At 35.1% G+C, this 23983-nt stretch overlaps 1 protein-coding gene and 1 long non-coding RNA gene across 10 annotated transcripts in view; one reads left to right on the top strand and one right to left on the bottom strand.

Moving 5' to 3' along the window:
* Positions 1-23983, bottom strand: part of ANKS1B (ankyrin repeat and sterile alpha motif domain containing 1B) — a 406891-nt gene that overhangs the window by 236350 nt on the left and 146558 nt on the right. For all 9 annotated transcript variants that reach the window (XM_026798001.2, XM_026797993.2, XM_026798014.2 and 6 more), the window contains exon 12: positions 18066-18246. In XM_026798001.2, the coding sequence (XP_026653802.2) occupies positions 18066-18246 (181 nt within the window). The remainder of the gene's footprint in view (positions 1-18065; positions 18247-23983) is intronic.
* On the top strand, positions 2753-8665 carry LOC113460269 (uncharacterized). Its single transcript, XR_003382074.2, has 3 exons — positions 2753-3010; positions 3122-3239; positions 6642-8665. It is a non-coding gene; the product is annotated as an uncharacterized LOC113460269 (long non-coding RNA).

The raw sequence follows: 23983 nt of genomic DNA, 5'->3' as shown, positions 1-23983 counted from the left end.
TGAATTACATTAGAAAAATAGAAGATGCATGGTCATTCCTTGTATTTTAGAAAGGAGAAAGGGATCCCTCTAAAGACAGAGGATCAGTGATAAAGATGTTAGGGCAAGAGTGATTAATTCCAGGCAATTATGTCTTAGAATAAGTAATTTTCAAAGCATCAAACACAGAAGAAAAAGCAAAACCAAAGCAATGAAGAAAATATTGAAGTAGATGCTACAGCTGCTCACAGTTCATCTTTGCATATCTCAGTTTAAACGTAAAATGCTAATAGATGGCACTTAACCCAGTTTCTCACTTACAGGCTAAACATACATCCTCAATTTTTATGTATGATTTCCACTAATAAGAAATCCAACAAAAATATGACTCTTACAATAGTGGCTGCATTTCATATTTTAGTGTAGACATGAGCTTATGTCTCTTTTAAGAGAAAACAAGCATTGGTCTACTGCTGTGTCACAGATTAGCTTACAGTCAAGGCATATTCCTCTACTGTTGAATATAAGCCTTGCATGTTCTCTTTATTTGATATAAATATTCAAGAACTCAGAATCCATACTTTAGGTTTTAAGAGAAATTTAAATTAATACTTGTGTATTACGTTTAATTTTAAAATAAAATTGTTCTATGAATTAAATCTTTGGCTGCTTTATAAACTGAACTGGATCAATCTCTCAGTTTTTCAGGTTTTCCTCTAGTGTTTTACTGCCAGGCTCCAAAGAAAACAAACCCAGAACAATAGTCATTAAACAGCACCTTCATTTCTCAATATCACAAACTGAAAGGCTTATATTGTTTGCCTACACAATGCTATACTATGCATACACAGAAACGCATGCAATAATTCTCTTCGCAAAATAATAACAATTCTCCTTGTATAGAAATAAATTAATATCTAGAAGCACAATCAGTCCCACAACTGCTCTGATCCAAAGATCATGAAACACGTTGTAGCTACACAATGGCAACCATTCAGCAGACTTATGAGCAGCATCACATCTTTTCTTGTCACAGAAACTAAACAATCCACTTTCTTACCTCATATTTTAGATAGACAAGGATGTGGCCTATTTCAGATAAACCTTGATCAGCTTCCAAATGATGCAGGAGCAAGGAGAGAATTAATATCAGCCATAACTGAAGACCTTTTGTTCTTGGTTGGTTTCATAGAAGGTTGAATTTGTGTGCTGGAAACTCCAGGAAAACATGACCATGCAGAAGCATACATGACCATGCAGAAGCTTAACTTAGAAGATTCATTCTCTGCATTAAGGTTACAGATATTCTAATTAAGGAAGTACTTAAGTTTTTTTTCAATAGAAGTGAGATTTGGCAAAGAATGTGCCATTTATTGTGTGAATTAATCCTGATTATGATGCCAATAATGCCAAATTAAATCAGTATGTTTCTATTCTTTAATCAAATCAGCATCACTTGCTTGCTTGACTCAGTTTGCATTAAGCACATACCAAACACTGCATAACAAAATTATATGCAAAATTTGGGACAAATAAGTCAAGTAGACAGCAAACAGTTTAAAATGGTACATTTCAATGTTACAGAATTTGAAGAAAGGTTTATAATAGACTGATCAATTATGAAGTGACTCAAATATTTCAAAAAACAATGATGAATCCTTTGATTAAAAATATTTTTTAGAAACCAGCACTGCATCCAAAGATCATAAGAAATCTTGCTTAAACTGAAAGAAACGTCTCTATAACTAAATTAACACTGACAGCTGCTTCACAAGGGCATGTTTTTTTACTGATATTTCCCTGAAGAAAGCTCAGTTTCATGATAATACAGCAAAAACAGGTCAAAACTTGAAAGATGAGAATATTATACTGCAAGTTTTTAATGCAGGGCGAGATTAAATTTCCACCTGCAATTTTCATGTTCATTTAATCTTCCCTATAATAAATTACAGTACAAATGTCAGTGATTAGAGTACATTGCAATTTTCTTTTTAAAGATGCAAAAGGACCTTCATGAACACAGCAACATTTTGAGTATCAATTTAAATTCCTTGGAGTGAATTTTTACCATCTGGGAAATGCTTCACACTTAACTTATTTTCAGTAACTCTTTGCAAAATACCAGGGCAGCACAGTTTTCACCAAATCTTTCTTTATCACAATTCTATAATTCCAATATGCTATCTAATTATATAAAAATATGCAGAATCACACTTGAACTGTAATTGGAAAAAAAATTGCATTGGTTTTGCTTATTCAGGCTTTGAGCTTCAAAAAGCTTTGGTAAATATTTCACTGGAAAGGTACATTTCTATTGATAACCACACTTTTCAAAAGAGTTTTCATGTTTACTGTGCATCTCCTGGTCCAGAAAGAGGATCAAAGTGACCAATACATGGGATCAAAAGAGAATGCCCTTTAATTTCTATTTCTTTAACACTCCACCCAACACCATTAAACAATGCAAACCTTTCAGATTTTCTATAAGCATCTTCCAGCCTATTATGTGTCCCCATAGAGGGTATTCCAAAGTTGTATACTATTTACTATTCTATTTACTGTTCACAGAAATTTGTGCACACAGAAGAGAATGTCACATTAATTTCTACATGTTTAACATGCTTATTCTCAATTTTAAGTTTTACATCATCAACCAAATTCGCCAATGTTTTATGTCAGCAGAAGCCCCCATGACGGATCATCTGAAGGAAATGTGTTCTCTCCATTCCAACGCAGGAAGGAATTGTGGGATTTGCACTAGATCTGGGAAGGTTATGAACAGAATGGTGGCAAAATTAATAGCTTCAGAGATCCAATTTAGTCACTGAAAGTTCTAGAACTATTTCTAGCATGATTCACAGATTCTAGTGACAATATGTCCTGCATTCACTTTATGTGAAATCTCCTTATAAACCATTCTAACACAAGCAGATGCAATCGACTGAATGCAACAGCAGCAGAAATGGTGACACTAGAGCTTCAGTGAGATGATCTTAAAATATTCAAAGGTTCAGAGTTATGCGGAAAATTGGTAAGAAAATGTTGTGAAAACCAGATAGTAATGGGACTATAGCTGTGATGGTCTGAGCTAGGTATCTCTTTCTATGACTTTCTATTTATATAGTGCTCTGAATCTACACAGGGCCAGACTGTACTGCTCCTGATCTACTGTGGATGTGTGAAAGCCTGCCACAAGACCTTACACCAGCTAGCAAGACAGCTGTCCAAAAACCAGACAGAAACTCTTCCTGAACTGCATGGTAAGGAATGAAGAGATAAACCAATCTTTTTTTTTCCTGGCATGTTACATCTTACACATCTGAAGAAAAGAGGCAAAGAGGTAACAGTCCAAATTATTTTGCATGAATTTGTACTGCTAAGTAAAAGTAAAAAATAATAAAAACAATTTTTTCTAACACCTCCAGGCTTTTCTAATAAGAACTTATCCAAGGTGATTCAAGTTAAATTTATCACTGGCATAACAAACAGTGGACAACAGTCCCACCTCTTTATTTCCCAGAGCAGGTTGTGCCCAGCTGAGACAGACTTCTTTGATGCACCTCCATCAGAAAAACTTTTGGCTCTGTGCCACTATTTAGCCCACAAAGTGGTCTGGATGTTAAATGTTCAACTTAAAGTTAGGAGTTACATATTATTCTATTACTAAAAAAGATATTTTACTTGAGCAGAGATTGACTTCACAACTGAGGAAGCCACAGAGAACGAGTTATTTCATCTACAGGCAGAAATAATTTTGCTTCTGGCATCTACTTCAAAGCAATTTTTAGAATCTGAAACAGAAATAAGTGATGTACTGTGCTAAAATGTCCCAAATTGATTGCTAGCCTTAGAAAAACAGGAAGCATGCAGATTTAAATGCCTTTTTAGAGCACAGAATAATCCCAAGTTTTGTCAGTTAAGTGCACCAGTCCAATTCAGATCTGTTTTAAATCACTGTTCAGTTCTATCCTGTACATGTTCTACTTCAGAATTATAGACTTAGTCCAGAATGTTATCCCACTGGTTTTGAACTAATGTATAAGCCTCCAGTGTTTTTAGACAGAAAATGCTCTTCAACACCAGTAATTTTTAATGTGTTGGAGTCTGATTCCAATTGAAATCTGCTATACTGAGTAAGAAAATTTCCACTATTACCAATAAGCTTTGGATCAGGCCCATAGAGAATTTTAACTGATAATCAGCATTTTAAACACATTTTCGTACCAAATTCCATATATTGTCGGTATCAAATATTCTATGACATTTTCTATAGATAACTATATAGGTATAGTTATGTATACCTATTAGTGTAGGTACCTTGCAGAACATTGTATTTTGCCAAATACATTTGCACATTTTGGTCTAAACAGTGACTTCAAAGAATTATACAGCATATGTAACTACCGCATGCAATTAAAACTCCTTTATAAACAGTCTAATTTATTTTTGAGGTTATGAATGAATGAGTGATAACATGCAGAACAGTTTGCTACATCCATTAAAAAACAGGTACTTGAAAGCAGGATTTTATAGTATAGATGAGAATTAGCAATCAAACTGCTGACTATTATTTTCTCTTTCTTTTCTCTCTCCCAATTTTGACTTATCTATTAATTTCTTCTTGTTCTCTTTCTCATGGTTCTGACATTTCTAAGTCAGAATACAAAATTTCTCACCAGATTTAGCATAATCATATGATGCTAAATTTCTCATCAAATTTAGCCTAATCATATTATAGACTTTTACCTAAGAGAAAAACTGGACCTACTGCCATATCTTCAGTTTATTTTTAGTTCTCAGGATTCCAGGGGATGAGGGATATAAGAACTGCTAAGAATTGCATTTCTTTTACAAGACAAATTATTTGCTTAGAAACCTTTTCCCTTTATTTTGTATCATCAATGCCATTATCCTTGGATTATCAGATTGAGGACTAAGAAAACTGAAAGCAGTGAAATGCAGTTAACATATTTTTTCTATTTTGTGTATTTTTTCCTAATACTACTTTAATGACAGTATTTAGTAAACAATTCTTTAATCTTAATTTGCTTACAGATATGATGCTAATTGTACAAGATCTGCTGTCTATGGTGCTGAGGCAGAATTTAATTATGCAGAGTGATGGGTGGGTTTTTTATTTGTTCAACACCATTTTAACTCAGTATCAATATCTGAACATGAGGTTTGGAAGTGCGAATGCCCTTACTGGTTGAGGCACCGAAGAATGAAACAGGAGGAGAGTGCATATCCAGTAACCAAGCTTGGTTTCCAAGTGCTGAGAAGAGTGCAGAGCTCCCATAAAAAGAAATAAAGCTTTCATAAGGAAAACACAATATGATATCTAATTACAATGACAAGTTTAGAACTTATTCAAGGCATAATAATCTATGACCATTTAAATCCCAGAATGTGAAGAAAGGCAACAATTATATGACACTTTCTAAAGTAATTGTACTGATTATTTATGCAGCTGATGTAAGTGTTTAAGGCAATTCAATATTATCCCTGGAGTAATAGGAGGCAGAGTAGTTTAGACCAAAATATATGACATTATTAATCTCAAACAGTGCAATTTAAAAATCTAAAATATTGAAGTATGCATTAAGAGTGTTTACTTCATCAGGATTCCAGGTAAATACCATCATGAGATATTCTTGCTTCGATGTTGTGTGTACCTCATTTTGTGATAGTGGTTTGCTTTTACTGACTGAGAAAAAATGCTTCCCCATGGCTACTGTTGCTATAGGTGATGTTTCAATTGCTGCTTTACTGTGGAAGAATGTTCTTGAGAGAAGTAATATATCAGTTCAGAATTTTCTGAAATCCTAAAATTATCATGTGTGATTATTTCCTGAAATAATCATTAAGACACATTATAACACTTGACTGGAATTTGAAATAGGTCTGTTCCAAAATTTTTCTACAAAATTAAATGAGGCACTTAGTACCTCGGTACTGCTTGCCTTATCTTTAATTGAGATTAGAGTTGTTTCCATTTTCCCCATCATTTTCAACATGTAGCTATATGATAAAAGACAACACATCACTCAGGCATCTTGCAGCACCTTATCAGGAGTTTAAGAGTTCAATGCCAAGAGTTTACTCTTAGCATTCCCACATGGATGATAACCAACAGTGTTCCATCTCTACTGCACTGAAGACAAATTCAGCATTTGCCATAGAGTAAAAGCATGAAGATACAGCAGATGGGGGCTGGCTGCTTGTTAAACCACCAAAGCACAGCTGCCAGAATTCTCTCAGAAACTCTTAAGTGATACATAGCCCAAGGAGAACTTCTCCTGACAACAGCAGACACCTCACATAGACAGATATGGGCTGTCAGTTCCACTGGTGTTACACCATTGAGGGGTTTTCTGCCTATACTAGAGTATGGAATTTTAATATTTTCAATATGAAAAAGAAAACAGTGATGAACATTTATTATTTTGTGGTCATGATATAACGCCATCTCCTAAGTCACAAAAAATTTGGGGGAGAATAGCTCATGCAGTACATGCTGCTCTGAGAAATGTCTGTTTTTAGCTTTGAGAAAAATGCCTGGTAATACAGGGAAAAAGTGTCTTCCCTGTTCCCTGAACCTGTACTTTCAGCACTGTTTTTCTTCTTTTATGTTGTTACTCTATTTTTTTTTTCTTTTTCAGTGTCTCATTTGTCTTGCCTATGAAGATGACACAGAATACCTTTCCAGAGGAGGAGGGAGGGGAAGGCAATTTTGAGTATCATCTCACTTTATCTGAGGGATATGAACTAGCTAGCAAGTAGGTAGGGGTTATTCTAATTGCTTGGATAGACAGCAAGCGATTCAAATAATTGAATATTTATGGTTTTAACATCTAAATCCTGGAATTGTTCCCAGAAAAGAACAGCAAAACAATAAGCTTGGTTATACAAAACCTGTATCTCATAGTCAGACTTTTTGATGGTAAAAGGGACAATTACAGCTTTTTTGCACAGTTGAAACATTCAGAATCTCTCATTTCTCATTGTTTTCATTCATCTTAATTTTTTTCATGGTTAATAGGAGCTCATTTGTGCTGAAGGCTTACAGGTGCATCTTCATTAGTGTTTTACTTTGGCTGGGAAATCTCTCCACAGTTCCTATTTATGGTGGTTTTGTTCACATCCTGGAGCAATCTTGAAGCCCCTTCCTTTTGGGTAAAATTAAGTGGGAATGTGAGCTCAAATGTGACTGCTATACCTTTGTTTACTTTTACTTGATTTACATGGTCTGTTTTTCCATCATTTTTAAGGTGCCACTAGACTTTCAAAGCCAATATTTTAAGATCCAACAAGGATCTATAAGATTCACAGGGTTCATTTGAAGGATATTTGGTTTTTACTTTTGTCTTTGTAATAGCAACATTAAACTGCCTCTTAGAAGACTGCTGTGTAGACAAAAGTTGGTTTTTTTCTAAATTCAACCCATTTATCAGAAACAAAAGTCCCCAGTGACAACCTTATAGTCCTGCTCTGGGAAATACCAAATTAGAAATAAAAAAGTAAATTAACTTTTAATAATTTGTTACTGAATTCTTTCTATTAAACATTTAATTCAACTATAGTATTTGCTTATAGTATTCTATGGAATCCAGTGAAAACTAAAACTGAAAAAACCTACACCTACCTTTCTCCTAATTAAAATTCATGTAAGCTGAGAATAGCAGCATCACAGTCACAGAAAAGTCTGGGTTGGAAGGGAACCACAAGGGTCATTGAGTGTAACTCGTGGCCCAGCACAGCACGATGGCCAGGAGTCACTCCCTGTGCCTGAGGGCACTGTTCAGACACTCCCTGAGCTCTGCCAGGCTGGTGCTGTGACCACTGCCCTGGGGAGCTGTTCCAGTGCCCAAACACCCTCTGGGTGAAGAATCTGTTTCTGATACCCAACCTAAACCTCCCTGGACACAACTTCAGGTCATTCCCTTGTGTCCTGTCACTGTTCACCACAGAGAAGTAACATTACAGCTCTCACGCATGCCTACATATATGTGCGTGTGTGTGTGTATGTCTGATATCTTGATACTTTGATAAATTAAAACTGGCTTGGGGAGCATTATATTTGAAGAAAAACTTGAATTTAGATTTAAAAAAGCAAGCATGCTGGTCCCCAGAGACATATTTAAACTAAACTAGATTTTTAATTAAAGTTGTACTAAAATGGTATGGTGAAATTATTTTTTGCATGTCTTTGTGTTTTCACATATGGATTGAGGTTTTGCATGGAGATTTTTATTTCTTGACAAGTAAACATCTTGCAAACAATTGCACAAGGACATACTTCTCTCTACAGCCACTTAGAGCCTGACTTGTGCCAGAAACATGGATCTCATTATCAAAGCTACAATCTACATGATATTTTAAAGAGAGACTGCAGAGATATTACATTGATCATCAGAAGTGTGACCCAAAGTCCTTGGTGTGTGGTGCCTCTACTGTTGAGAGAATGGATTCTGGGAGGAAAAATTATGGAGAATCTTGCCATTCTATGAGATATGTCTGGAGGCACCAATTCTTAAATATTTTCTTTAAAAATAAAAATCCATAGGAGACAATTAATATTATTCCTTGTGAGCTATACAAGTTTGATCCAGAGTCCTTTTTTAAGACTCTGGATTATTTATATTATTTATATTATTATATTATTTAAGCATGACTTAAATATTAAGAAAGCATATATAATACTACTACAGAGAAAGTCTTCAACACTTTCATCCTTGTAAATACATAAACAATAAATAGCTGCTAATGAGATCTACAAAACACTAACAAAAGTGAAAATAAGACTTTCCTTCTAAATGATTTAGCAAAACTCTTCCTTTGATATAAGAAAAATATGCATAACTAGGGAAAAAAAAGTCAAAAGATCAGTTTAGTTGGTCAGAGAGTGCTGCTAATAACACCAAGGTCATGGCTTCAATCCCTGTATGGGCCATGCATTTAGGAGTTGGACTTCATGATTTTTGAGAGTCCCTTCCAGCTCAGAATATTCTGTGATTAGAAAATTATTCTATGTCTCAGGAATGGAGAATCTTAGTTTTATGAACAGTGCTGTTGAAATGCAGAAAATTGGCATCAGACGGTGTCACAATTTGCTGGGTACAAGTGACACAGATGAAAGCTCTAGAACATGAACAGTGGACCCACTTTTTAGCCTTCTCAGTTTTGAAAGTATTATTGAAACAAAAGATGGAACTCCCTCATGGTGATTAGACAGTTAGTTAAGTGTGTAACTCCTTGCAAAATTCCTTGTGGGAACAAAATCTGCATTTGGGTTGCATGGAGAATGGATCCATCCATAGACATACATCTAGTAAGGTTACATAACACACAGGAAACACCCAGGAGGTGCCTGGGCTTAGGAGGACCTTGGGCGGCAAACACTCACAGGCTGTAACACTCTGAAGAGGTGTCACTGTGCCACTGTACTGCAACTACACATTTCCCAAAGGCATTCATAATCAGTCAAATAGGGCACAGGGTAGATAAAACTACTCTTACTGAGACCCACCACATTATTGTCTGTCCTTCTGTTTTTAGTTAGCTTATGAGAACTCATTTATTTGGGTATCTGACAGTTCTGACATATTTTCAGAGTACAGCTGTGTATCTTCCCCAGACATGGCCATGTGAATTTTTTTTCTTCAAATGAACAAGTCCAAGCTCCCAGTGAACCCTCTGCATAGCTCTAAGAAGATAATTAATCTCTCACGATGTAAAAATTAGAAATGTAAAAAAATTCTTTCTATTTATTCAACTTTAGCACTAGAGCTACATTACTATTATAAATATGAACTGAAAAGTCATATACACACCTTGTATGATCAAGTGCTAAATTAGGTGTAATATATAGTGTTTCTGTAGATTTTCAAAGAAATGTTGAGAGTTTCAATTTTATTATATACTGAATTTCTACAACCAATCATTTCTACCAAAAGGTAGAAATGCTCCTGAAAGCAAGGAGTATTTTAAATTTTTTAAACCTGCCATTATTTTTTAAATTTCTAATTACAAATCAAACTAGCCACCGTATAAAAGTTACTCAATATAGCAAGAATCAGATACAAACTATTTAATCTTGTTTTACAGTAAGATCTACTCAGTCATGCTGAAACCATTTATGCAATTGTCTCAGATTTGTTGACCAAATCCTGCTGAAAAAAAGGTTTTTCAAGGCTGGAATCAAAATTCTGGATCTCTTGGCATCATATCCATTTTAGGAAAAATGACAGTGGCTATTCCCGAATGAGGGAGACTGGTGTTCAGGTTTCATCCTTCACTAAACAGCATCAAAGTTTAACTTTCCACAAGAACACCATCATCAGCAATGTACTCTGATATTTGTCATGTTTACATTGTTCAGCTAAAGCTGTTTATAAAATGCATAATAAATTAACTAATGAGGAAGAGTGACTCTACTCTTGTTTTTGGATATCCACCAAGGGTAAAGAAGGTTTGTTTTCCCACCCCCATTTTTTCATACATCTTGGAATGACATAAAGAGAGAAGATTGTTACATCAAATGATACTAGCATTACAACGGGAGAGCAAGGATCAGAAACAAAGAAAGAAATCTAGTGAGTTGCGGGCAAGGAAGAGAAACAAGAATTGTCTTTAATTCCAGAATGGCCTTAGGAGAAAACATGGGTTTTTTTGTTACTGACTAGTGTGTTATACAGAGAGCTTTTTGTTTTTCTTAAAACTGGACATCACTAATTATACCCAGAGGACTGAAATTTCTTAAAAAATCAAGCAGATTTTGCTATTTCTTTCAGTTCTAATCATCTCACATATGGCTTGGAAATACAGCTGGTGAGTAGAAAGCTTTCTAAAAGATGCAAAGGAGAAGCAGAAAAGCAATTAAATATGAATAAAAGGACATGACACAGGAAAAGAAAAACAGATTGAAATGTAAGGTAGAATATCCTAAATAATGTTACAATCAGTTTAACTGCATTTATGGGGTAAAAGAAAACTGTACCACAAACAATACTGTGAGGAATTGAAGACTGAGATATCCTAGGGCTCTTTGTTCATTGCCTTCACCTCACAATGGCAATTGTTCTGACTGATGAAGTGAAGAAGTTTTCAAGAGCATCCCTCCACAGCTTGGCCAATCTTATTTACAAAACATCCAATGAAAAGATAAGGGAACAATACATGGCATGGTGACAGCCTAAAGACTAAAACAATCTGTCTCTGCAAATGGTCCTATTACAAGTTAAAGAGTTATTTTGCTTCTGGCTCAGTAAAAAAATCAAACCAAAACAGCAAAGCAAAGAGCTGACTAATATGACAATCAGATAAATATGAGTATTGTCCAGAGTTACTCTGCTTCTAGAGATGGCTAAGTGTAAATGACACATTACAGAAAATATTTCTTCTTTTGACCTTACATGTCAGGATAGTTATAACACCTGGGAAAAGCTATATTAAATGCAGATAAATAACATTTTTAATTACATTGCTTCTAACAGCTGCACTCATAACCTCAAAAGAAGGTTCCTCAAAAGAAGGTCCTTAGACAGTCCTTATTGACTTAATATAGTAGTATCTGTTGCTCCTTCAGGGAATGATTTTATGGTTTGATGAAGCACTTATTTATCTGTGCTGACACCTCTCAAGAAAAGGAAGGTTTGCAACTAAATGAAGTGTAAAAGATTTTACTAGTTGCAGATAGACATGTATACAAGCACGCATACATTGCAGTAAGCTTTACATTATGCTTATTTCAGAGGCAAAAAAGGATTCAGAGAAATAGCTACCTCCTGGACCTGATAGCAGCATAACACACTCCTAAGGATCCTGAGGGAAATTTTCCCCAGTTTTAGGAGAGTACCTAAAATTTTCCTCTCCAGCACCATCACAGCATTGCTCCATCTCCTACCTTCCTCCTTGCCAGACTGAGGCTTAAGAATACAGGCTTTCAAAATAAGCAAAAATACCTTAAGTATCAGAACAGATTTTTTTCCCCCTATATTGTAAACAATAGCTAACTGGCTTTATTCAGTGTAAGCAAATAATGTGAGTGAAAAGAGCAAATCCTGTGAAGAATAGCCATTTGAATAAAAGATAGGCAGGCACATGGCTCAACACATGCCTTTCCACATGTGGTCAGATGGTTCAGAATTTGATGTGAAAAGAGATAAGCTGTTCATGTCATTCCTTGTTTGATTAACACATCCACTGCTATTTCTGACAACAGAGATTCAAGACCCATCTGCAGTTTTATTCCCTCAATATGCTTGCAACAAATTGTTTTATTTTCATATTACTTTATCATTTTTTAGCAATCTGAGCGTCCACATATTGAGTGACATGAGACAGTATGTTTGGAGAGCAGGTTCACATGAGCAACTAAGTGGGTTTAGCCCAGATAATTCCTTTAAGCCTGAGAAAAAAACTGAATGACAACACTGCAGAGGCATTACTGAAGAGCTGTCATGAACTTTAAATTGGAATAATACAGCTAATTCCAAGGAGATTACCTTTAAGTTCAGGTGACATGAGATTCAGGGGCATATTGTATCTAATGTTTCACAAAGGCACTAGCACAAATTTTCCAGTTTCTTGGAAAAAGGGATACTGTTTTTGACTGGAACAACAGGAATTGGTTTCATCCACAGCTTTCCAGGTATTGCCTCAGAAGACCTTTCTGCCACTAGATTTTTTGGTGTGTTGAAATATTCGTAACACTGAGATATAACTACAATGAGCTGCATGAAATTAATTTCTTTGAAACTGGACTGTGCAAAGACAATAGTAGTTAAAAAAGAGAAGTTTATAATAATAATCAACCCTACATTTCCCTGTCCCTGTGGAACTGACTGCGTCTTGCCTTGGATAACTCTGCACAGGTTGAAATTAGAAGCAGCAAAAAGAAGGGCAACAGAAGGAGACCTCAACATGCTACATCTGCTGGACAAGTTAATTAGAACAAAAAATAAACTGTATGAGACAGTAGAGAGTATGATCCCCAGTAGCAATTCCTGGAATAGCTCTACTATGTCTTACTAATTGCATTCAGTTGAATGTAGCTATAAATTATAGAGAAAAACAAATAATTTTTGCAGATGAAAAGGTTCAATTTAACCTGTTTTGAAGAATGCCCTGGCAGAATTTGTTGCATTGTAATCAAGAAGATGATGACGAAAATGAAAAACCAGAGAAAAGAGAGCCTGAATTTGACCTTCAGAGCCATTTCATCTGGAAAAGAGTTTTCAATCAATGACCAGTTGGTACAGACTGGTAATACCATTTTTTTTAGATATTATCTCACTGGATGTACAGGTGTCTGGATAAAGGAGGTTGGAAAGCTTTATCTACCAAAATTTTTTGATTATTCTTATTTCATTACAACTCAATATTTTCCCCTTTATCTGTCACTTGAAAACCATGTTTTTTTTACTCATTAGTGAGGTTTTGTTAACAAAGACAATGCACCATGAGCTTGCATACAGCACACCCAAAAAATGCACTGGTAATAAAAGTTACTTTCTTCTTCTTGGTATTTCTTTCATTTTCTATTTCACTTCTAGTCATTCCAAAACCTTTTATAATTGAAGAAACAAGGCTTGAAGAGTCTCCATAGACATCAGTTTGATCTTTTCATATCAGCTCTTAATAAATGAGATACTTGAATGAGAAAGCAATGCTGACAAATACGTGACCTACTTCGAAGAGCAGCTTTGCTACTGTCACATAAAGAAACATTCCTGCACGAGAATAAATTCTGACTGTATAAAGGAATGCAACATAGCCAAGAATTTTAGGCCTGATCTCTGAAAGAAGTTTCTAATTCTAATAGGCTGTAGTTCTCGATTCTCTCAAAAGAAAAAGACAAAACTACAAGTTCTGAGCTTTTAGAGCTGCTTTTTCTTCTGAAATAGGGCCTGTGGGACAGAACAATTTCATCAGATATGTACTGTAAAGAAAGATCTGAAGACTATTATAGAAGGAATGGAAGGTGTGACTCAAATACCATTTTTTCAAAAGTAAAAGAAAAAAACCTATAGTCTACACATTGAAGATTAAATTCTTGAATTGTTCATTCCAGTCTGGTTTAAGGAAAAATGTAGCCTTCTTAGAGGTATTAAATGTCTCTCACAGTTAAAGAACATGGCATATAAAAGCAGTAACAGCTACTTTAAGGTCCCCTCCAGTGGAGACAGCCTTTCTAACTAAGAGACAAACTCAGTAAAATACTTCTCAGTACCACAACAAGATGAGAAAAAACTGTATCCTTGTTTACGATGAATGGCGTACTGAACTTATTGAAAATGTACAGATTTTCATGGGCTGAAAATAAAGATTGTAATGAGATTACCTTCAGACATCTGCTGGCATTTTTGCTGCATACATGAATCTGAGTACAAACATATTTTGTGAGCTGAAACAGAACAAATACCTCTGCAGAACGGTCTTTTTAATTTCACAGCCCAATTTTACTCGGGACAAGAAGACATAATGTAATTATATGGGTTAGAGAAAGATCCATTATTTTGACTGATCAAGTGAAAATGAAAATTATCCAGACTGGCACTTTCAGCTGCAAGCATTGATTGTGACAAGCCAATGTTACCAAAAGGCCACAATTTTGTTGCCTTCCATCTTTAAGATTTACAGTTTCAAGAGAACTTGAGGGATACAGAAAACAAGGCAGAGAGATCTCTTAGGCAGGCATTTCCCTGAAAGCCCAGGCTGCCCTCTCCTGGAATGAATAATTCTGCACATCTGTGGTCTTAGTTCACGGTCAAAGTAACATGAGGAACATCTCACAAACAACAATCACCCAATTGTCAGGTGTTTAATTTTTCATGTGTGTTATCTTACAGAACACCTATTAAGTATCTGTAGTCAGATGATGAAAAAAAATCACACATATCTTGCTGGGACAGAGTTGCCTACAGAAATGACTCCCTGTGCAATAAAGTGGTCTCACTTTTAGTACAGTAATTTATTATATTATGTATGATTACATTAGTATGATATTACTCCAATGCACTGGTGTCCAGTTGGAGGTGAAATGCAATGCTGTGAAAGCATGAACATTCACTTGGAATTCGAGAATGCCTCTCTGATGGCAATGATCTAGCACCAGACAAAGCCCTGAAAAGAGGTCACGCCAACGCTGCATTCACACGGCCTGCCCTACACAAATAGTGCCAACTTGTTGCAGGTTCTTACACCAGTTAAAGTTCAAAACAAAGGAGAGAATCTTTATTCTTCCACCAGGCAACCTGATATTAAGGTATCTGCTGCCATCCATGCATGCAACATACCTGGTTTGTCTACTCTACTATCTGATGCCAAACCTGAAGCACATATTTACCATTATATGTGGCCAGTTCTCCGGATAACTAATCAGAAATGTTGACATATACCATCATTCATAATAATGATAATATATCTCAGATATTAAATATATCTGTGAAAGTGTTCCATGTTTCTCTATTTGATAAAAATACACTTCTTAAAAATCAGGACCTCTGTTTCAATTAGGTGATGTAGAGGATTAGCAAACACCAAGAGTAAAACTGTGATTCCCCAAACACAAAAAGGAACAATCAACAACAGGGTGATTCCTTGGTAGCAGACTATCAAAGGTAGTCTAGACCACCTCAGGTAAAGGTAAATTTTTCAGAATAATTATTTTTTGTATTCATCTCTTACTTTTATCTGAATTATAATGAATCACTGCAAAAGAAGAAAACATGAAAAGCACTGTAATTGAGTAGGGAAATACTTATGCCTTATTTAGATGGAAGTTTCTGATTTAGAAATCCTGTAAAAGGCATTTAAATTGTTTCACTCAAATGCACACAATCTTCAATTAAACTAACCAGTATTTTAAGTTGCAGACTTTCCACGAATTTTCAGAAGGTTATATTTAGATAATATGATGAGTTGTATCTGTTGTCACTGTAGATCATGAAAAGAAACAAGGGACCTTTCAGTGAAACAACAGCTATCTAAAGCAGAGAAAAGCTGTAGCACAACACAGAACAATATTTCTGCTGCTCCTTGCTGACCATTATTATTCCAGGTTCAGCTTTTAACATTTTAGATAAGAGACAAGCCTTAAAGACTTTTCCAAGAGAGACAATTTTGATCTGTTCCTTTCAGATTTTATTCTCTTTCCACATTAGTACTTCTTGTCTCTTGCAGAGTTACCATGCATCATCTATCAGTAAGGAATCAAAATGAACTAAATGATCAAAATAAAGTGTGGGTTTTTTTCATTCAGAGTAATATTGTGTCTAATACAATATTAGACACAATCCTGTGTATTACTTAAGTAAGTCCAGGATACCAGCTGAAAATTAAGGGCAGAATTGTAATTTTAATTGAAATTATTTCATTTACTAATGGATTATCGATGGCAAAATGTACTATTGAAAAGCTTGTTGAAGATGCCCTGAACTTCAGTCATTTTGCCAGTTAATTTTTCTTAGCTTTCTGGGCAGAGATAAAAGGAAATTCAGTTTTCACTCAGTCCATAAATCAAATCATCCACAAATTACAAGCATAAAATTCTAAGGAGCAGGACCTTATAGTCCTAATCTCAGATAAGATTAAATGCAGTAATTATAAGTTACTGAATATAGTCCATTGTAGATTCAACCAAAGAAGGTAAAAGAAAAGCGAATCCAGATAGTGTGAAGAATTTTAATAGAATTGTGTAACAGCAGAAATCTGGAGAAGTGAATTATCTAATGCAAGTGAATGTTTCTTCTATTTTCTTACCTTTGCTTTTAAACATCAAGAAATATTTAGTATAATTCAACTACCCAGAATAAAATTGTGATTGTTGAGGAGAATTTACAGTAGGAAAAAACTCAGTAACAACAGAAAACAACCAAAACATTAAAGAATCAATTGACCCCAGACCTAGGAATAAAAGACACCATTCAAATTACTTCCAATAAGGTTGAAAAATATTTTCTATATCTTTTATATAAGCACCTTCTTTTAGTTTCAAAGATGATATATATTATCTTTGTTTATATTATAATCCAAAAAACCAATATGAATAATCTCTGATCATTTTAACTCTCTCTTCATCAAAGAAGATAGGATTTCTCACTCTTATTTCACAATAGTTCCCTAAACATATAGTTTTCTGTTGATCTAGCTATGAAATTATGTTTTTCAACTCTACCAACTAGGAATGAAGAGGATTCATCTCATTTCAAGACCAATGCTACAAAAACCAATTGATACGTTTGCATTGAATTGTAACATTTTTATTATTTTTATTTCACAGTAATCTACTCCTATTTATATTTTAAATACAATACCCTTTTAAACTTGATCTGCAGATCCCATAAACTAGCTACCAAAGACATTTCTTTCATATCAGCTTTCCAAATACTACACCCTTCTGCCACAATTTTAGCCTAAATAAAGCAACTTTTATATGCAATTTGAAAGGACAAAGATAAATGCTTGTTTTGCTGACAATTTCCCATTCTTGAAGCTTTGATCTGTGCAAAAGGAAATACTTTAATCCTTTTTACAGCATTTTCATTATGTAAATCCCTGTTTACAGATAAAACCTTCCTTGTTCCATCACTCCATTCAACTCTTATCATCAGAGCAAATACACTGAAGTTTTACTTTCATGAATCCCATCACTATTGAAGAAACAATCACAGCTTTCTTAGAAATCTCTTCCTCATCTTTACTGGTGGTTACATAATGATTTCTAATTACATTTTTTGAACTTAAAATTCTTATTGGAGTATATAGACGACACAATGATGAAATTAGATGCATGAACCATCATCATTTCAAAAACTAAAATGCCTAAATTCTAAGCAAGTCTGGTAATTAAAGGTTTCTTATTCAAAATATAATATTCAGGAAAAAACGTATCCCTCATAATACTGGTCATACAATTATCAAAACTCTTTGTAGAGTAGTAAGAAAAAAAAATCAGGAATAATTCTGTGTATTTATGATAAATCTATTTTACTACGAAAGATAACAGCAATTACAAGTTAAACCCAAGGACCTAAAGTTTTATAAAGCTTTGTTGACAGACAAAGTAAGCTTTATTTCTATACCTGTAAGTTCTTTCTCTTCAAGACTGCATTCCAGAGATCCAAAGGAAAAATTAGCTGGACTGATTGCAGGAGTAGAAATAAAACTTGCACAGCCAATGGTTGGGTTAATTTCAAAATAATTGTGGCCGTGATTCATTCGGTGAAATTCCAGAGAAGATACTATGGATGTACGTTGCTTTGGCTACAAGAAAAATAGAAGGTTGCCATTAAAAATACAGAATTTTTATACAGTTTTCATCACTTGACATTTAATAAACCTATTTTTCTTTGGTTTTACTTTTTTATTTGGCTCAAAGGTTATAGTAGTAAAAATCATTTCATATGACAAGCCTATGTGTAGAGTTAATTTCCTTCTAAAATCTGGATTAATCTTTATTAGAAAAAATGCATGTCTTCACTCTAATCAATTTAATTCAACATAAAATAGGCCTTTACAGCCTTGCATATAATAATTTCAATCATCTTTTGATAAGAAAGGGAGCTCTTCACCAGCTGCATTGCTGGGTACATCTTGCAAAACAATTAGACCGCTGATGCCTGTATAATGAAGTTTACTAAATAATATCAAGTGCCCATCACTCGAAAGCCACCCTCTGCTGTTTATTCCATTTATGAATGTGCCTCAAATATTCAAAGACTGAAGGGTCTGAAAGCTTAAGGGAAAAGTGTTAGCTTGAAATACTTGAAATACATTTCATACATGAAATTCAAACTGTCTGTATGAGTTTTCATGCAACAGCTAAACAAACTGGCACCACTTTATTTCAAATATTTACTTTCAAAGGAAACCTCTGAGGAGACCCCATTTAATGGCTGCGCTTTGGATTGCAGAGCAGCTTTAAAGCATGAGAAACTAATTTCTTTTGGGTGGATCTACACCATCAGGTGTAGAAATTAAACCTATATAATGTGTTCATCAGGTCTGCAACAACTTTTTCACTACATGGACTTTTTCCCATTGCACTGCATTACATACTAATACAGGCATAACCTTAGTGGCCAATATCACAGCTTTTAAGCCACAGACCACTGCTGGTTTGCAATGCCATGCTAAACAGTCTGTTGCACCACTCATCTGGTTCTACATCCACAGTACCCTAACCCCAGAATGCTCCTTGCTGCCTCAACATCAATGACCTGAAACATTAAATGTCTCTGAAATAGAGGAGGCCCTGCATCCATGTTTATAGCTGTCTGTATATTTCACAATAGAGAAAAACATCTCAGGAAAATCTGCCTTGAAAAACCAAACCTGGACAAAAATAAGAAAAAGAGAATAAAAGATGCGTCATCTCTTCTTGTCCTAGCATGTCAGGCTTAACATGTCAGAATATTTGTAAGGGTCAAAAATTTGTTCCTTATTAGTGTCATGACCTAATTATTACCTTAGAGAACATAAGATCCTCGTTGGACCACAAAGGTATTCACCATCCGTTATCTGTTAAATCTATCAATCTTCCAGCAGAGTGATTTTCAAATTTGTTTTTGGTCAATTTAATTTTTTAGGTTACAAGTCCTGCAATGCTTGTGTTATAAATACTGAACCAGGCTGTTTTCACTAAAAAGTCACCCTTCATATTGGAATGTCAGACAGAAAAATTCAATAGAATTAGGTCTGTATAATGTTGATTATTTCTTCAAGTTGTATTAGGCATCATATGAATTAACTGTGTCATGTTAAAACTGAGAAAAAAGGGAAATTTTGGTAAGCATCTGGAACTCATCTATGGTCTATTGAGCAGACTTACTTTCTTTAATAATTAAAACCAGTTTCTGCTTTGAAAGCCTGACTCCTAGCTCTAGTAATTTCATGGGAGAGTTAAATGAACAGGGACAGACTCCAACATCAAACAGTGTGGTTGGAAGTCATTGTTTGGGATCTGAGCCAAAATAACTCTCAGATCAGACCAAAAACATTCATCTGTATTAATTAAATCTAAATGGCACACTTTTGCTAGACAACAGATTCATGAATGACCTAATTATTTCTAAAACTGAAAACGATCTCTGGTCATTTAGAAGTACATTTCTGGCCCTTTACCAGCAATGGTGGCTTAGCAGATCTGCAAACTCCTGCGCTGAAAAGGGGATACTTCTCTTAACATGAGGTGTGGTGTCTGGTTATTCTTGAGCCAAGACAGTTCCTGACTAAATGTGCAATTGGAATGGTCCATCTTTGTCTCCCAAAGCAGCTCCAAAGGCAACTGCCCTGGCCTTTGTCTAGTCAGCCCTCCAGCCACTGTTCTGTTTGTGTGCCCCTTTCTTAGAGGCAGAATAGCAGCATCTGATACACCATTTGGCCTTTCACCACCTTATTTTGGACTTGGGCATTATTATTACTGATTGGCAGAAACATATCTCAGTTTAAAGTCTTTCTAATTTAAGGCTTCTGCAGAAAACCTCTCTCAGCCTCTAGTACTGCACAGTATTACACTGCTGCAATATATTTGGAGTTAACAAGGTCCATCCATCAACATGTGCCAATAATTTTTCTACATAATTAGTCAGGAATCCAGCATCTAAGCCTTTGTAGCTAACTAAGAAACTAGAGGAATTATTTTCACTTTTGCTGTGTCCATAAAATGCTATGCTGTTAAAGTACACTAGTTGCTCATTAATATATGCTATGAGAGACTCAGTAAACCAGTTTGGGCTGAGTGTATCTCTCTGCCTTTATCTCTCTAAAGCACTATTTGCACAAAAAACAAACTAACAAAAAAAAAAAAAAAAACAGTAGAAATCAATCAACTCTTTTTTACAGTTAGGATTAAATTCCATTCCCGATTTCATCAACCAAATTTCCAGCATAGCTATTTACACGTACCCTAGGTATTTAAGCTCCCAGAGCACTCAGTTGGGATCTAGCTAATAAAATCACAATCTAGTGTGTGTACCATCAAGAGTTCACAGAACAATTCACCTCACCCCAGTCCCCTTTGGTATTGATTTTCTTGCCTTAATGCAGGTATCTACTATCACTGCAGATTCCTTAGGGCATCCCACCAGGCCTCCAGCTGCCACTCAGAAGAGTGCAGGTCTCCTCTGTTATATGCCTGTACAATACCTGTGCATGTGCATTTCAAAGACACCTCTATAAAACCTCAAATGACATTAGATTCCTACTTTTAAGTAAATTGAATTGAATCCTGCAACTGTTCTAAGCATGATGGGAGATTAGGACTCTAAATCAGACAGAGATTCTTATACACAGAAATGAAAGCAGAGGTGTTTCAGTCCCAGATTTAATCTCACATCCAGTTCACTCTTAGAAACACTCTAGAAATCTTTTCTTAGAATCTAACATCAAATTCCAGTCTTACAGGCAGTAAATCCTGACTTGGTTTGCTGATTGTCCCTGCCAAAGCCACTGTTTAACTACATTTACCAAGAACTCTTGAGATTGTTTCTGAAAAATTCTAAGATTATTTACTATATTGAACACCATAACTCAGTCAAGGGTCATGATTTCATAGTTGTGAAACACAAACAAAAAAGTCTGTCCCAAAGAGATAATGCTTCCCTCATTCTTCAAAGCCAGCTTTGTCATTACATGCCTTCCTTGTACTAGTCCAAAGGTCTGGACATGCTGAGATAATCCTTGTGAAATTCTGGCATACTTATGACTTCATCACATCCCAATAAGCGTGCTACAGAGAAAGCAGATTTTTCCTTAAGTAGGTTTTGATTAATTGGATTCATTCATTCAGTGTTTAATCCACTTGCTATGTGCAAATCTATTTAATTACCAATATTTACTTTTTAGGTATTTCTTCACAAATATTATTTCAATTGTCCTTATACCAATCTAGAAAACCCTACACCATCCTAAAATAGCATATCAAATCATGCTAATGAATAAATCTTTTCAATGCATAACAAAAAATGTCAGTACTAATCTTTAAAGATAACAATAAGATTTAAATAACTGCTAAATCATGTATAATAAAAATATTTTCATGTTCAGTCTGTAGCGAACATATATCAATGAAAGATATCCCTTTGGAACTGCAAACACAGGAAAAGCATCAAAAAACACATATTGAATTGCTTTTATATTCAAAAGACAAGTAAGAACTTAATCCTTCCATTAATGGAATTTGCATGCAAGTTCTGTAATGCTACCATGACTGGCATGTTACACTATAAGCAGACAAGGGATCATTCAAATATTTCTTACAACATTTGGCAGAGGCAGTAGGGCAAAACTCCTTTCTCAATTGAACAACAAAATATTTTTTCAGCTTTGAAGTGTACTCTACAATACAAGCTTTTGACTTCACCTTTTTTTACCTTCGGGATTTGTGTACATAGCACTATCATAGTCTTAAAAAAAATTAATTCTCACAGTACTCGGTACTATGGCAGAGCTAGTTGCCCCATTTTACAGATGCTGATCAAGGGTATAGACTTTCCCAAGGGAGAGATGTGTGGTTTTTTTAAACAATGAGAACCAATGAGCCTAAGGAAATTCTGCAATTGGCAAAACCTGGCAAATTCCAGCTGCCCTATATAATGTTTCACTGGTTTCACTTGCAATATATCATGCAGAAAATGTATGATAGAAGAGAGAACTGCACCTACATTCTCAAATTCTAGTTAGCACATAAAATACAGACTTATCAAAGAAAGCAAGAGGCTGCAGTCCCTTCTCCCAGACTCATCTCACATATTTAACACCACATGAGTGCACTTATATGGCCACTAAAATCCCTCATTTTGATACCTGCCCAGATGATTAAATTCTTTCAATTCTCTGATCAACTCACTCCTTCTTCAGAAATTTTCCTTTCTTCAGCTTCCTTCTAAAATCTCATTCTACACACTCATTTTCCCTTTCATAGAATGGTTTGAGTTGAAAAGAACCTTTAAAAGTCATTAGATCCAAACATTTTGCAATAAGCTGGGACATCTTCAACTAGACCAGGCTGCTCAAAGCCCCATCCAATCTAACCTTGAACACTTCCAGGGATTGGGCATCCACAATTTCTCTGGGCACCTCTCTTCTTTTGCTTTCTATCTATTGTTACATTGCTTCCAAATCTACTTATATTACTCTAAAAAGACCTGGACAGTATCCAGTTGATTCCAGTTCTATTTGGCATTCTAAAATTTGATTTTCTGTTTTCTCTGTGGTTTTGTCATCAAGGTCTCTCAAAAAGACTCCCTCATGGTCCCATCTCACACTGACTTTACAGTCCCTACATCCCTCTCATCGTCCTTGAATGCATTCCGTTTTAACCTCAGTCCTCCCTTTCAAATGCAACTTTCACGTGACTTTTTTGTTTTCTTGCCTTTTGCCTCAACATTCCAGCATACCATCTCTGTTTCTATCTTTGTCCAATTTGCTCATGTACACTTACACAGAAGCCCAAACATTCAAAATTTTCCCAGTAAAATAGTCTGGGACAGGACGGGCTTCCTTGTTTTCTCCTGTCCCCACTTTGATTTGCAGAAATCACCAGTTCTGATGCATTCTCATCAGTCAATGTTGCTGTCAAGAATTATTTGATTTATAGGATCTGAGCTAAGGTGATCAAGTAGCCTTGAAATTGCAAAAACTGGAGATTACAATGCATCTGTGTTTGATTTATCTATGTCACCTAGAAGTGCAAGACTACACTGAATTATTACCAGACTACTGAATCAATTATTCTGTCAAGCTTCAAAATACCATGTTGAACAAGCTGAAGACACATTTTCTTTTTAACATAGTAATATAATTTTCTCTTTTTTAATTTCACAAAACTTTATCTTATATGACAACAGCAATTAAAAATAAAATATAGGCAGTTTCAGCACCCATCTTGACATTCTTGATTTTACTTGTCAATATTTTAATTAAGTTTAAGAGCAGAAAGCAGAAAATAAACAGAGGCTGGCACCTAATATATCCCAAGCAGCCACAACAGGAAGCTTGC

Source organism: Zonotrichia albicollis, chromosome 4 (genome assembly GCF_047830755.1).
Source record: "Zonotrichia albicollis isolate bZonAlb1 chromosome 4, bZonAlb1.hap1, whole genome shotgun sequence".
Taxonomy (NCBI): Eukaryota; Metazoa; Chordata; class Aves; order Passeriformes; family Passerellidae; genus Zonotrichia; species Zonotrichia albicollis.
The sequence above is the reverse complement of the archived record's forward strand: the minus strand, read 5'-3'. Positions and strand labels throughout refer to the sequence as shown.